This window comes from Pristiophorus japonicus, chromosome 5, assembly GCF_044704955.1.
Source record: "Pristiophorus japonicus isolate sPriJap1 chromosome 5, sPriJap1.hap1, whole genome shotgun sequence".
NCBI lineage: Eukaryota > Metazoa > Chordata > Chondrichthyes > Pristiophoridae > Pristiophorus > Pristiophorus japonicus.
The window spans coordinates 237,104,001-237,118,488 of NC_091981.1; the positions used below are offsets into that span (position 1 = coordinate 237,104,001).

At 44.4% G+C, this 14,488-nt stretch overlaps 1 protein-coding gene across 1 annotated transcript; it reads left to right on the plus strand.

Annotated features, from left to right (window-relative positions):
• Positions 1 to 5,363: 5,363 nt before the first annotated feature.
• LOC139264637 (OTU domain-containing protein 1) lies at positions 5,364 to 7,830 on the plus strand. Its single transcript, XM_070881416.1, has one exon. It carries the CDS (start codon positions 5,679 to 5,681, stop codon positions 7,011 to 7,013), a length of 1,335 nt encoding a protein of 444 aa, XP_070737517.1. The 5' UTR covers positions 5,364 to 5,678; the 3' UTR covers positions 7,014 to 7,830.
• The last annotated feature ends 6,658 nt before the right edge of the window (positions 7,831 to 14,488 follow it).

The following is a 14,488-nucleotide window of genomic DNA, read 5'->3' on the forward strand; positions in this document are numbered from 1 at the left end:
TTTGTTTGGTATTGTCACTGGTGGCGATGAATGCCTGGGCTATCGCTATGGCTTTACTCAAGGTTGGGGTCTCTACAGTCAAAAGTTTGCAAAGTATTACTTCATGGCCAATGCCAAGTAAAAAGAAGTCCCTGAGCATGTGCTCCAAGTGTCCTTCAAATTTGCAATGTCCTGCAAGGCACCTTAGCTCAGCAACGTAGCTCGCCACTTTCTGGCCTTCAGACCTCTTGTACGTATAGAACCGGTACCTCGCCATCAGAACGCTTTCTTTTGGGTTTAGATGCTCCCGGACCAGTGTGCACAAATCATTGTACGACTTCTCTGTGGGTTTCGCTGGAGCGAGCAGATTTTTCATGAGGCCATACGTTAGTGTCTTGCAAACAGTGAGGAGGATCGCTCTTCGTTTGGCAGCGTTCGCTTCTCCTTCCAGCTCGTTGGCCACAAAGTATTGGTCGAGTCGCTCCACGAAGGTTTCCCAATCATCTCCTTCGAAAGTTTCTTCAGGATGCCCACGGTTCTCTGCATTGTTGCGGTGGGGTTCATCATCTGTATCTCATCGCCAGTTGTTATGTCTTGAATAAAGAATCTGACCAGATACTGTAAGTTCAAAGTAATGTGTGACCGTAGTCCTTTATTACAGGTCTCCAGAGTGCCTCTCCAGCCATTGAAGCCTCCTTATGTACAGGTGCTCCCAAGAGATTGTAGGATCCCTTGGGACTCCAGCGGATGAGCCTTCTGGCAGTTAAACAAGGTTTACATATATAACAACATTCATGGAGCCTCCTCCTCTCGTTAGTTGTTAAATGGTCCACCATCATTCATAACTGGATGTGGCAGGACTACAGAGCTTTATTCTGATCCGTTAGTTGTGGGATTGATTAGCCTTGTCTATAGCATGCTGCTTCTGCGTTTTAGCATGCATGTAGTCCTGTTTTGCAGCTTCCGCAAGTTTGCACCTCATTTTTAGGTACGCCTGGTGCTGCACCTGGCGTGCTCTTCTACACTCTTCATTGAACCAGGGTTGATCCCCTGGCTTGATGGTAATGGTAGAGTGAGGGAAATGCTGGACCAGGAGGTTAAAGATTGTGGTGGAATACAATTCTGCTGCTGCTGATGGTCCACAGTGCCTCATGGATGCCCAGTTTTGAGTTGCTAGATCTGTTCTGAATCTATCTCATTTAGCACGGTGTTAGTGTCACACAACACGATGGACGGTGTCCTCAGTGTGAAGACAGGGCTTCATCTTCACAATGACTGTGCGGTGATCACTACTACCAATGCAGTCATGGACAGATGCATCTGCGACAAGTAGATTGGTGAGGACGAGGTCAAGTAGGTTATTCCCTCGTGTTGGTTCTCTCGCCACCTGAGTGGGCAAACATTTGGCAGATTGGAGTATAATGTGGGAAAGTGTGAAGTTATCCACTTTGGCAGGAAAAATAAAAAAGCAAATTATTATTTAAATGAAGATTACAAAATACTGCAGTACAGAGGGACCTGGGGGTCTTTGTGCATGAAACACAAAAGGTTAGTGTGCAGGTACAGCAAGTAATCAGGAAGGCAAATGGAATGATGGCCTTTATTGCAAGGGGCATGGAGTATAAAAGCAGGGAAGTCCTGCTACAACTGTACAGGGTATTGCTGAAGCCAAACCCAGAATAATGCGTACAGTTTTGGTTTTCTTATTTAAGGAGGGCTATACTTGCATTGGAGGCAGTTCAGAGGAGGTTCACTAGGTTGATTCCTGAGATGAAGGGGTTGACTTATGAAGAAAGGTTGAGCAGGTTGGGCCGATACTCATTGGAGTTTAGAAGAATAAGAGGTGATCTTATTGAAACATGTAAGATACTGAGGGGGCTCGACAAGGTAGATGCACAGAGGATGTTTCCACTTGTGGGAGAATCTAGAACTTCGGGGCATAGTTTCAGAATAAGGGGTCACCCATTTAGAACTGAGACGAGGAGGAATTTCTTCTCTCAGAGGGTCATAAATCTATGGAATTCTCTGCCCCAGAGAGCTGTGGAGGCTGGGTCTTGAATATATTACGGTGGAGATAGATAGATTTTTGAATGATAAAGGAGTGAAGGGTTATGGGGAACGGGCAGGGAAGTGGCACTGAGCCCAAGATCAGATCAGCCATGATCTTATTAAATGGCGGAGCAGGCTCGAGGGGCCAAATGGCCTACTACTGCTCCTATTTCTTATGTTCTATATCCTTCAGGACTCAGCCAGCTTGGTCAGTACTGGTGCTACGGAGCCACTCTTGATGATGGACATTGAAGTCCCCCACCCAGAGTACATTCTGTGCCCTTGCTACGCTCAGTGCTTCTTCCAAGTGGTATTAAACATGGAGGAGTATTGATTCGTCAGCTGAGGGCGGACAGTAGGTGGTAATCAGCAGGTTTCATGGGGTCTGCAGTCAATGTTGGAGACTCCCAAGGCCACTTCCTCCCGACAGTATACCACTGTCCGACTACCCCTGCTGGGTCTGTCCTGCCGGTGGGACAGGACATACCCAGGGATGGTGATGGGAGAGTCTGGGACATTGGCTGAAAGGTATGATTCTGTGGAGTCTCATTCCTTCAGGTAGTGAATTGTTGTTGATTTGAACATTCTCAAATTTTTTTAACTTTTCCTTTCTATCTTTTCTCTCTCCATCCAATCTTTTTATCCTCTATTTCTCTTTCAGTACCTGATTAAATATTGAATTCATCCACTCTAATTCACCCTCCTCCTCAGTCCCAGCTGAAGACGCCCAGCTCTACTTCAACACCACCTCCCGCGACCCCTCCACTGTCTCCAGATTGTCAGACAGCTTGTCCGACATCCAGTACTGGAAGAGCAGAAATTTCCTCCAATTAAATATTGGGAAGAGCAAAACTATTGTCATTGGTCCTCGCCACAAACTCCACTTCCTAGCCACTGACTCAGGCTGAATCAGACTGTCGCAACCTTGGTGTCATATTTGACCCCAAGATGAGCTTCCGACCACATACCCACGCCATCACTAAAATCACCTATTTCCTCCCGAACATTGACTGACTCCGCCCCTGCCTCAGCGCATCTGCTGCTTAAAACTTCATCCATCTTTTGTTTCCTCTCGACTTGACTATTTGAATGCACTCCTGGCTGGCCTCCCTCATTCTACCCTCCTGAAGTCATCTAAAATTCTCCTGCCCGTGTCCTAACTCGCACCAAGTCCCATTCACCCATCACCCCTGTGCTCACTGACCTACATTGGCTTCCAGTTAAGCAACGCCTCGATTTCAAATCCCTCCATGGCCTCACCACTCCCATCTCTGTAATCTCCTTTAGCCCCACAACCCTCCGAGATATCGGCGCTTCTCTAATTCTGGAGTGTTGAGCATCCCTGATTTTAATCGCTCCACAATTCATTGGTGGCTGCCAAGGCCCAAAGCTCTAGAATTCTCTCCCGAAACGTCCGCCTCTCTTTCCTCCTTTAAGACACTCCTTAAAATCTACCTCTTTGACCAAGCTTTTTATCATCTGCCCTCATATCTCCTTATGTGACTCAGTGTCAAATTTTGTTTTATAACGCTCCTATAAAGTTCCTTGGGACAGTTTACTATCTTAAAGCTGCTCTATAAATGTAAGTTGTTGTTGTTGCCCTTTCTGTTTATTTCTCAATCCTTTCATCTCATTGGTTGAGGAGATAAACTGCTATCCCTTCTCTCACCAAAGTTCCAGATGCCCTGTTGCACTCCCTGTGCTGGTATCAACTCGCACTTCCAACAAGCTACAGGAGAAAAAAAGCATTGAGCTGAAGGCTGCAGGAAAAAGGCTTCCTAAAGTGCGGTGCCCAGAATTGGACGCAATACTCCAGTTGTGGCCGAACCAGTGTTTTATAAAGGTTCATCATAACTTTCTTGCTTTTGTACTCTATGCCTCTATTTATAAAGCCCAGGATCCTGTATGCTTTTTTAACCACTTTCTCAACTTGTCCTGCCTTCAACAATTTGTGAACATATACCTCCAGGTCTCTCTGCTCCTGCACCCTCTTTAGAATTGTATCTTTTTTTTTATATTGCCTCTCCTTATTCTTCCAGCAAAATGTATCGCTTTGCACTTTTCTGCATTAAACTTCACCTGCCACATGTCTGCCCATTCCACCAGCCTGTCCATGTCCTCTTGAAGTCTATCCCTGTCCTCCTCAGTGTTCACTATACTTCCAAGTTTTGTGTTATCTGCAAATTTTGAAATGGTGCACTATACACCCAAGTCCAAATCATTAATATATATCAAGAAAAGCAGTGGTCCTAGTACCAATCCGTGGAGAACATTGTATACCAGTCCGAAAAACAACCGTTCAGCACTACTCTGTTTCCTGTCACTTAGCCAATTTCGTATCCATGCTGCCACTGTCCCTTTTATTCCATGGGCTTCAACTTTGCTGGTAAACCTATTATGTGGCATTTTATTAAATGCTTTTTGGAAGTCCATGTACATCACATCAACCGTATTGTCCACATCAACCCTCTGTTACCTCATGATAGTGTCAGCAGTGGCTCAGTGAGTAGCACATTCGCCTCTGAGGGATTTAAGCACAAAAATCTAGGCGGACACTCCAGTGAAGCGCTGAGGGAGTGCTGCAGTCGAGGGTGTCTTTTGGATGAGACATTAAACTGAGGCTCCGTCTACTCTCTCAGATGGACGTAAAAGATCCCATGGCACTATTTCGAAGAAGAGCAGCGGAGTTATCCCTGATGTCGTGGCCAATATTTATCTCACAATCAACATAACTAAAACAGATTAGCTGGTCATTATTACATTGCTGTTTGTGGGAGCTTGTTGTGTGCAAATCGGCTGCCATGTTTCCTACATTACAACAGTGACTACACCTCAAAAAACCTGTACTTCATTGGCTGTAAAGCGTTTTGGGGTGTCCAGTGGTCGAGAAAGGCGCTATATAAATGCAAGTATTTTTTTTGGTCTGAGAATTACCTGCCCACTATTTTAAGGGAGTCATCAACCAGTGTAAAAAGAAACCTGTTATTATCCGAGTTAAAATAGACAAATTAACTTCATTCAAGTTGTTTCGTTGTTGTCGTGAAACGTTCACACCATAATATTTTCATGGCATTATTCGCCATAACAACCGTTCTTGGGCGAGCGCTACAATAACATGCAGTGAAACTGTGTGTGTGCACTTTCAATCGGGAGAAAGCACAAAAAATCTTGGAAAGTTTATCAACAACTATTAATAAATATAAAGTTTGGTGAGCAGTATGAGAGAGCAGGTCCAGTGGCAGTGGCAGTCGTCGGGGTGGGTGGGGGAGGGCGGGACCTGCCTTCCCGGTGGTGGCCAGGGCGCTCCGTGGCCGCATCTCACATTCCAACGCGGTGAGGTAGCCGCGCCGAGACAGTAAACAAGGTCGGGGAAGCGAGGCGCCGAGGCCAGCCTTTCCAGAAGAGTCGGCCACCCACTGACGACGATGCAGGCGGATAGCTTTCAGCAGCCGGAGGCCAGCGCTTGCTAAGCCCGACCCTCTGCCGTGCCCGGCGCCCACGAGTGCGCTGGCGGGCTATATTTAGTGGAGCGGCGCTGACGTATTCGGGGATAAAGTTAGGCCGCCGTGTGTCGCAGTTGGAATTCAGAAGCCGCAAGCTACAGAGGAGGAGGGGTATTCCCGGCCGAGGGCTTGGTGCCGGAGCCGGTGATGACAGCGGGTATTTTTAACCGCCATCATCACCCCGCGTCGGCTCGAGCACCCGCTATAAAAGGGCCGCCGGCCTGCCGCCGCGACATGCACCTCTACAGCAGCGTGTTGACGCACTACCCCGTCTCCATCAAAGTCTCCATCCCCGGAGCGGACCAAGCGCCCGGTGAGGGCCCGAGTGTCGGGGTGAAGAGCGAAGCTGCCTGCTCCTCCTGTTCGTCTCCCCCCTCCTCCTCCTCCTCCTCCGCCGCCGCCGCCGCCGCCAACATGCCCGCCTTCTCGTCCTGCGAGCTGCTGCCGCCGCCGCCGGTCCAGGCCGCGCCCGTGCACCTCTACACCTCGACCGCCAGGATCCCCCTGCGGCCGCTCGAGAGGGTGGTGCCCATCCAGATCCTGGGCGACAGAGCGCAGGCTGCCGATCGCTCGGCCCAGTCCCAGGGCCCGGTCTGGCTGGAGGACATGCTGACCGAAGGAGGATCCCGCAAAGTTTCGGGCGAGCCCCAGGACGGGAAATTGGGCGCCGAGGAGGCGCAGCCCGGACCGACGACGGGGCGCCGCCGCAATCCGGCCTTGGCCTTCGAGCCCGCCCCGCCGTCCGAAGCTCTCTTTCAGTTGCCGGATGGCGAGAGCGGCGGTGGGACAGGGCAGCGAGCCCCCGAGGCGGCCGAGCTCCGGGCCAGCAACACCTGGAAAGTGGAGGATAGCTACAGGACCGTGGACCTTGTGGTGGAGAACAAGGCGGAGAAAAACGACAAGATTGCGCGCTACCTGGCAGAGGTGGAAAAGCAGAATAGTTACCTGAGGGAGAGACAGAAGTACAGGTTTCACATTATTCCGGACGGCAACTGTCTGTACAGGGCCGTGAGTAAAGCCGTGTACGGCGATCAGACCATGCACAAGGAACTGAGGGAGGAAACGGTCCACCACATTGCAGATCACCTGGACGAGTTTAACCCCATCATCGAAGGGGACATTGGGGAGTTTTTGATCAACGCTGCTCAGGATGGGGCTTGGGCTGGCTACCCAGAGCTCCTGGCTATGAGTCAGATGCTGAACGTTAACATATACTTGACCACAGGAGGTAGCATGGAAAGCCCAACTGTTTCCACGATGGTGCATTGCCTTGGCCCAGAAGATCAATCCACATCCAGCATATGGCTGAGCTGGCTGAGCAATGGACACTACGATGCTGTGTTTGATCAGTCGCTACCCAACCCAGAGTACGAAACCTGGTGCACACAGACACACGTTCAAAGGAAACGAGACGAGGAACTGGCTAAATCAATGGCAGCTTCTCTTTCAAAAATGTACATCGAGCAAAATGGATGCTTTTAAGTCATTTTTCCACACTACAATGTTTGATGAAGGGTTCATGTCAGGACTTGAGGTTCCCTGCATAAGCTGATGAAACTGATCTGAGCAAGACTAGCAGCGTGAAGTAGAATGTAAAGAATGTTAATATGGTTTTTATTTATATTTATATGCTTACACATTCTGATCAGGCTAACGGCACTTTAAAATGGATCGTAAAATCAACTGTATAAGTAACGCCTTAATTCAATGTGTGAATTCCTGGATGTTTTACCAAATGCTTGAGCTCAACTAATGAAGGTTGCGGGGCACCTGAATTTTAATCGGGTTTATTGGAGTTAAGAGACCATAGGATTGAATGGGAGAGTACTGTCTTAGTCATAAGTGTTTTTTTTATCTTAAATTTCTGATGTTTGGAAAACAACTATTTAGTCTCTACTTTGGAGAGATGTTTTTTTTGAAGAACACTTTTTAGAAAGACTGTTTATATTGCATTTTTGTGCAATCGCTGGTTTGTTACTGTAATACTTCCTTTGTTACGTACTCGTATTTGGTATTCTGGTAGGTGGCCAGTTGCCACTAAATTGCCACCTTGATTTTATAATTGGATAGAATAGAGGTTTCAGATCTTTAAAGTTTAGCTACAGTTACTAATTTTATTACTGTCTGTTACCTGCCTGATGCTGACTTTTATACACTGTCCAAGATGTATTGAAGTTTTAACTTCCTAAAGTGGTTTGCAGGGTCGAACTTGTAACCAGTTTGCAATTACTGTATTTGTATTGATTGTAAAATATTAATCAACATGGAATGAATAAAAGTTATGTAACATTTCTTTTAAGCAGTTGCTTGAGACTAAATATTTCACACTTTGAAGTTCTACAGAAATAAGAGGGCTTTGGCTATAAGACTTCACTGCAAAATTCACCATTTGATTTTGAATTTTTGGAGGAAGAATATGAATGAAAGGCCATGAACTACAAGTGAGTTGAAGTTTCTAATTAAATTATACAAATATGAAGAATAGTAAAAATTGTTTGAAAAAAGTACAGAATCCAAACCAAAAGAGGCAATGCAGTCATAAAATGTGTTCAGATATGATACAGGCTTCAATATTATTGTTGTGTTCTGCTTTGGATAATTAGTTGATGCAGTGATTTGAGCACCAAATAAGCATTAATAAATCCAATAAAGAATTCAGGAGAAACTTCTTTACCCAGAGAGTGATTAAAATGTGGAATTTACGACCACATGATGCAAATAGGATGAATGCCATTTTTAAGGGGAAGCTAGATAAGTACGCGAGGGAGAAAGGAACATGGAGTTAGATGGTCGGTTGGACGGAAGCTTATGTGGAACATAAATACAGGCACAGACCAGTTGGGCCGAATGGCCTGTGCTGTAAATTCTATGTAATTAAATTGACACTGCAGCTATCGGCTGGTAACTATTGAATGGAGTAAAACATAGTCCCTGTTTACAGTATTTACATTTATGCTTGGATACAGTGGCACTATCTGCATCTGTAAATGTATAAAATATGCTGGAGTTCCAAGGCACCCCGTGAACATTTTTTATGAGCTACATTTGACACACTTATCGTGCTGTCAAACTGCAGTAATGTGAGACCACCCCTCAGGATTTGCACTACAAATTTTGTACTGATTTGAAGCAGAAACTGTTTCGCAGCAGTGTTAAAGTTGGATGCTGGGCTTTTCAGCTTCTGTGCTCATCAGGCCATTAAGATGAACGGGCAGTAAATCAAGTGCTGGCAAGAACTGAGGTGGAAAATCTTAGCTGTTGTGTAATCCCACCAAGAGATTTAATCAAAGGTAATGCAATTGTATATGCTTAGAAAAAGCTTTTAGTTTAAGAAACTATTTCCACTGGCGGGAAGGTCGGTAATTAGAAGACACACTTAAGATAATTGGCAAAAGAACCAGAAGGGGGATGAAGTGAATTTTTTTTTTAATGCAGCGAGTTGCTTTGATTTGGAATGTACTTTCTGAAAGGGTGGTGGAAACAGATTCAGTAGTAACTTTCAAATGGGATTTGGATATATACTTGAAAAGAAAAAAAAATACAGAGTAATGGGGAAAATGCAGTCAAGTGGGATTAATTGGATATCTCTTTCAAAGAGCTGGCTCAAGCCTGTGCTGCATGATAGGATGATGTGCTTTTTAAAAATCCTTCTAATTAATTGTCTGAACACATTAATCTTATGGTTTATACCAGTAGAAATTCTAAGCATTTGCAAGAACCTGAGGCATATTTTCCTCTTTTGCAAAGGGAGGTGTTAATTTTGCTGTTTGTAGAATTAAACACCCAACAATGTGAAATGGAATCTCATTTCCATTTTCCTTTGGGTGATTTTGTTAAATGTATTTCCGGATAGGATAACACCAAAAAAACGGTTACTTATGATGTACCTATAATGCTCACTTCTCATTTGTCAAGTGGCTCCATGGCACTTAAACTGTATAAAAGGGCAGTTAAATCAGCTGTGGAGTGTGCAAAACAATAGCAATTATATCTGAGCAGCGAGCAGCTATTGAAATGTTAGCTAATTTTGTATCAGATATTTTGGTCTTTTTGGAGCCAAAAAAGTAACAACTACCATGTACGGTAAACAAAGTAGATGTCTCTGTTTATTTGGTTTAGTCAGTGGAGTGATATTGGGCATAACGGAACAGAATATCTCTACCCCCCTCACCCCGCTACAAGGCGGATCCAAGTAAAAAAGGACAAGTGATCCAGCAACTAGAAAACGTGTGTGTATTAAATGGTCATTTCAATCTGATTGTTTATGAAACAGACTAAAGTGATGTTCTGTGGCCCACTGGCCATGGAAACCTTATGGTCACAATTGGAAGAAGACCACTAAGATAGGCCAAAGAATAACCTAGCAACATGAACAGCTAGGGAGACAAATGGCCATATACAAAATATATTTAAAAATAAATTATAGGCATAAACATTTTAAAATGTATGGACTAATTTAGAATTGTGTTTTTTTTAAATTGATGAAGCTTGTATGAAGATAAATCTCAAATAGATAGCAGAGCTGATTTTCCTTCCCCCACACCCCAGAATTTATTAAGATCAACACTAATGGGTTTGCAACTCAAAACTATTCAATATATCCAGGCCAGCTGGTGCCAGGGAAGCTATATCCATTTTAGTTATCTGTGAAACTGGTTTTCTCCACTGCAATTTTTAGCTATACCTACAGAATGTGGATTCTATCTTGGCCAGGGACATCATCCTGAATTTTTATATAAATACTGCCTGACTTTTGTATTATATTTCAGGTAGGTGGGGTAAGAAATGGGATAAAGATCCCTTTATGCCCATCCACTTTAGCACCCATCCAACTTATTATTGTAATTTCTATTTGGTTCCAAATCTGTCCTCCCTCAAATGGCAAGTGCATTTAAATGAAGCAGTATTACATGTCTCAATTTTCTGCCATTATGTACAATTGAGGTTGTAATCCTAATTACACCTCTATAAGACAGCTTTGTCAGCATTGTTGGGTGCTGGAGAAAAGAAGGAAGTAGATTGAAAGGGCCCAGAAAATACTTTGAGAATGCATAGAAAGTTTATTTCTCATGCATTTTTGGTAATTTCTTTTTGCTGATAGCTGCTTACCGCCAATATTGTGTCTATTGTTTGCCATTTCCCTCCTGCCTCGCATCCCTCAATTCTAAAGAGGGCCCAATGGCTTTGTTTATTGATGGAAGAGGAGAAATAATGGGGTGAGGCCATTACTGATCAGGTAGCACAAGAAGCACATGGGATCTACCTGCCAGTATCCCCACATCAAAATATACAGGCTGAAGCTCATACCACCAGTCCTAGGAGTAGTGCTTAGGAAAGATATGTTCTACAAAGGAAGCCATCAGTGAGTTAAGCTGTAACTTGGACCTAGAACAACTCTGTAGTAGGTACAACATGGCCAGTGGCTGTAAAGGTTACAACTTGCAACAACTATGAATGTTTACGCTGTGGTGTCTTTCACTAATATTAAACAATCAGCTGTGCACAGATGCATTAGCAAATCACAGTTGCACTTTTTGTTGGAGCAAGCCATTTTATTCGGGTCCTTAGCAGCATTAACTGGGCACTGCAATTTACAAGAGTGTCTGGATTCCCCAAGGTCCAAGACACCATAGATTGCATCCACATGACCATTTGTATCTTGATGAATGCCAGACTTGAAGCACTGTCTGGAGAGGTTATTGTCAATCGGATTGTAAAGTACTGAGGAACAGAATCTTGGAGGGACTAAAGAATAATTGGTTGACCCTCTTCAACCAATTTCCATGAGTTCTGTTCTCCCACTGATGACTGAACTAGAATTCTGTTCCCAGTACCAGTGGAGAACTGGTGTGTGTGCCTCAAGTTCGCTTCCCCTCATGGCAGCAGTGCAAAGGTGCTCTCCATCAGCTCCACACAGAAACCTTCATCTTTGCAGGACCTGGCTAACAAGGACAAACAAGGCCTATATCATGTCCATCTTAGAATTTTGGGACTCTGAAAGAAGGGAAACATTCATCCCAAGAGGCTTATAATATTTTGCAGCAGCTGTCTATATTTTAGATCCCAGGCCCTTGGATAGCACATAGAAGTGCAAAGAAAAGCACGAGGGGTGACAGAACCAAATGAGGTTCTTGGAAATCGCTGTAATAAATTACTGGAATATGTAAGGACTGCTTGGTGTTTTCTCTTGTATGACATTGAGGAACAGCTAATGTTGAGACTCTGGTTTCAAATGTGATGGCTAGCTATGAAGAGCAAGGATTTTGCTTAAACCATATTGGTAAGAGGGGATAGACTGCTGATTGGCTGAGAAAATAGTCTATTCATCTGTGATGGTTGATGCAAAATGAGTCTCTGCTATCTCTCTGATGCTGTCACTACATTCCACTACATACAAGGAATACACTATTCCTTTCTCCCTCATTTATTTATACAGCTTCTCCTTTAAATGCTGAGCTTCTGTTTGGTATCTACCAAATTCATTTTATGAGAAAACTGCCTACAAATCCTGTGTTCTCCTACTGTAACATCCTGAAGAAGCATTGTAACTAATGTAAAACTACAGTCTGTTAATAACTTCATACTAAATGAAAAGCAACCTTACTGATGCTGCAGTTCTACTACACCTACCAGTTTGATACCTTACTTGAATGCATGAGCAGACTTCCCTTCACTGGTTTTCAACAGCTTCTAATGTTTTTCTGGGGGGAAAAATTCCAGAATAACCAATTTGGATGTTCAGCTCTTTAAAAATATTGGATCCAAACTTTTTATGAAACGTTTAATTGTAATGTGCAAAAAGAACGATGAGAGTAATTTCTCCAGGTGGTCTTGTACCTTTTGTGACCTTAGTTTACCTTGAGAATCAAAGGTACCAAAGATGTTTTCAACATAAAAGACCAGAGAAGGAGAGAAAACTGATAGCAGGCTTTTGAGAGAGAGAGAGAGAGATTATGCAAGTTCTAAGAGACCTAAAACTCTACTAGCCAGAGATAGGCACATAATTCAGTGTAAGAGTTAAATTCCCTAAAAATGTTAGCAAGAAAAAATAAACATTGGAAGAAGGCCAAATTCTTATGATGACAGATGGAGATTGATTATGCTGTATCCCAGAGGGAGGCAAGACCAACTACTCGACTACACTGACTCAAAAGACATGATTGTATAAGGTCCCAAAATCTTTGCTAAAGCTGTGAGCTTATCCGCAATAAACTAGACTAACTAGATGTTTAGTATACCCAATAGACTAGCTGTTCAAATCTGCAAATGTGTCAGCTATACGCAGTCTAATTGAAACTAACCTATTTTATTGAGTTGTCAGTTAAGAAAGAATACTGACTGGGGAACCGCATGAACTCAAGACTCAGGCTTCTCGGATAGCACAGGCCTCTGACAAAGTTCTGTTGTAGGCATTTTGAGTACAGTAAATGCTACTGTGAAGGCAAGCTTGTGATGTTAAAATTATATTTTGTATTACAAATCTTGGATGAATTTGCAGTGGGGGTGAGGTCCTCCCAAATATCTGTCGTAACTTTGACGGAAGATTCACAGGTAACGTGTAGAAATGAGCAAATGGTGTTTATGTTGTTCCTTCAGGGTTTCCATGGATCATCTGTTGACATTACGGCAAGTAAGTGGGAGGACCCCTGTGGACATTCAACCCCCTTATTTCCAGTAGTAAATCTTCAGCTTAGTAGAAGATGATGACCAAAAGGATGAGGGGATGGGGCTGGCTCTCCATTCCTGCTCTCCTGCATATTTTAAATGAGGAGGCACATTTTGTTGTGGGCCATATGAAGACACCAGAGATATGTGCTGAGGTAGCACTGTCCCAAGACCTGGGTGTATAGACCATCATAACCATAGGCAGTCCTTCGAAATGAGGATGACTTGCTTCCACGCTAAAAAGGGCTGAGTTCACAGGTGTTTCAATGAAGGACCTAATATTACAGATCCCGAACCACATCGTGAAGGGTGGAAGATGCCTGTGCTTGGATTTTTTTAACGTGTGGTGGCTGTTGCACACCAGCCACCACATGGGCTTGACAGAGCTAGGTCTTGGTCCAGTGGCAACTGGAGACCAGCTCTGCTGCACGGACCAAACACACGCACATATCGCAGTGTGGGCTGGCCCGTACTGCCCCTGGGCCCTCGCCTTTTCTGGGCCCCAGATTCACGCCTCTCCTGGGCCCCGGTCACTTCTCTCTACGGACTCTTGCCGCTCCTTCGCCCCCTCCTGCTGTGCCTGCCCGCACTGCAATCAGCAACCTAGCTTCGTAACTGTCGCCCTCCTGCAGCAGCACACACTGCTCCCTGCAGTGGTATGCCGCCGCACACTGCTCCCTCCAATGGCCCCGGCCTGCTGATGGTCTTGACCATAGCGCTCTTGGGTATGTCGGATGAGACCTGTCTTCCAAGCGTCTGCTCCTTTTCAGATGCAGTGATCATCTATATAAGATCACAGCAGAAGAAAGATGGATTTTGAGAAATAACTAACAAATTTGGGGCTTCTTGGAGTTTTTCTGATTTGTGAGAGTTCCATTTGACACATTTTCTGAATTAGTTACAGGTTTTTAGCTCTCTGTTTTTATGCCTCTCTCGGGGGTGGTGGGATTGGAAGAGAAGAATGGATGGGGGATATGGGGATGAGTCCAGTTAAAAATGTGACAAGCATATGTATTGACCTTTTTTTGTCCTCGGTATACAACATAACAACAGGATAATTCCAGACCTGCCATAATGAACATGTGTCAAATTAGACAGTATACATGTTATTCCTGCATCAAGCAGACCCCTGATGCAATATTTGCCTGACAAAATCAGTTCACCCATTTCCAAGAGGATAGGAAAAAGCAACTGGAGAAGGTGCAGATGCTATACCCTGTTGCTGGCTTTCCCAGAGTCCAGGGAACTATAGTGGTAATACAGGTGGCTCCCATATGGCTCCTCATTAGAAC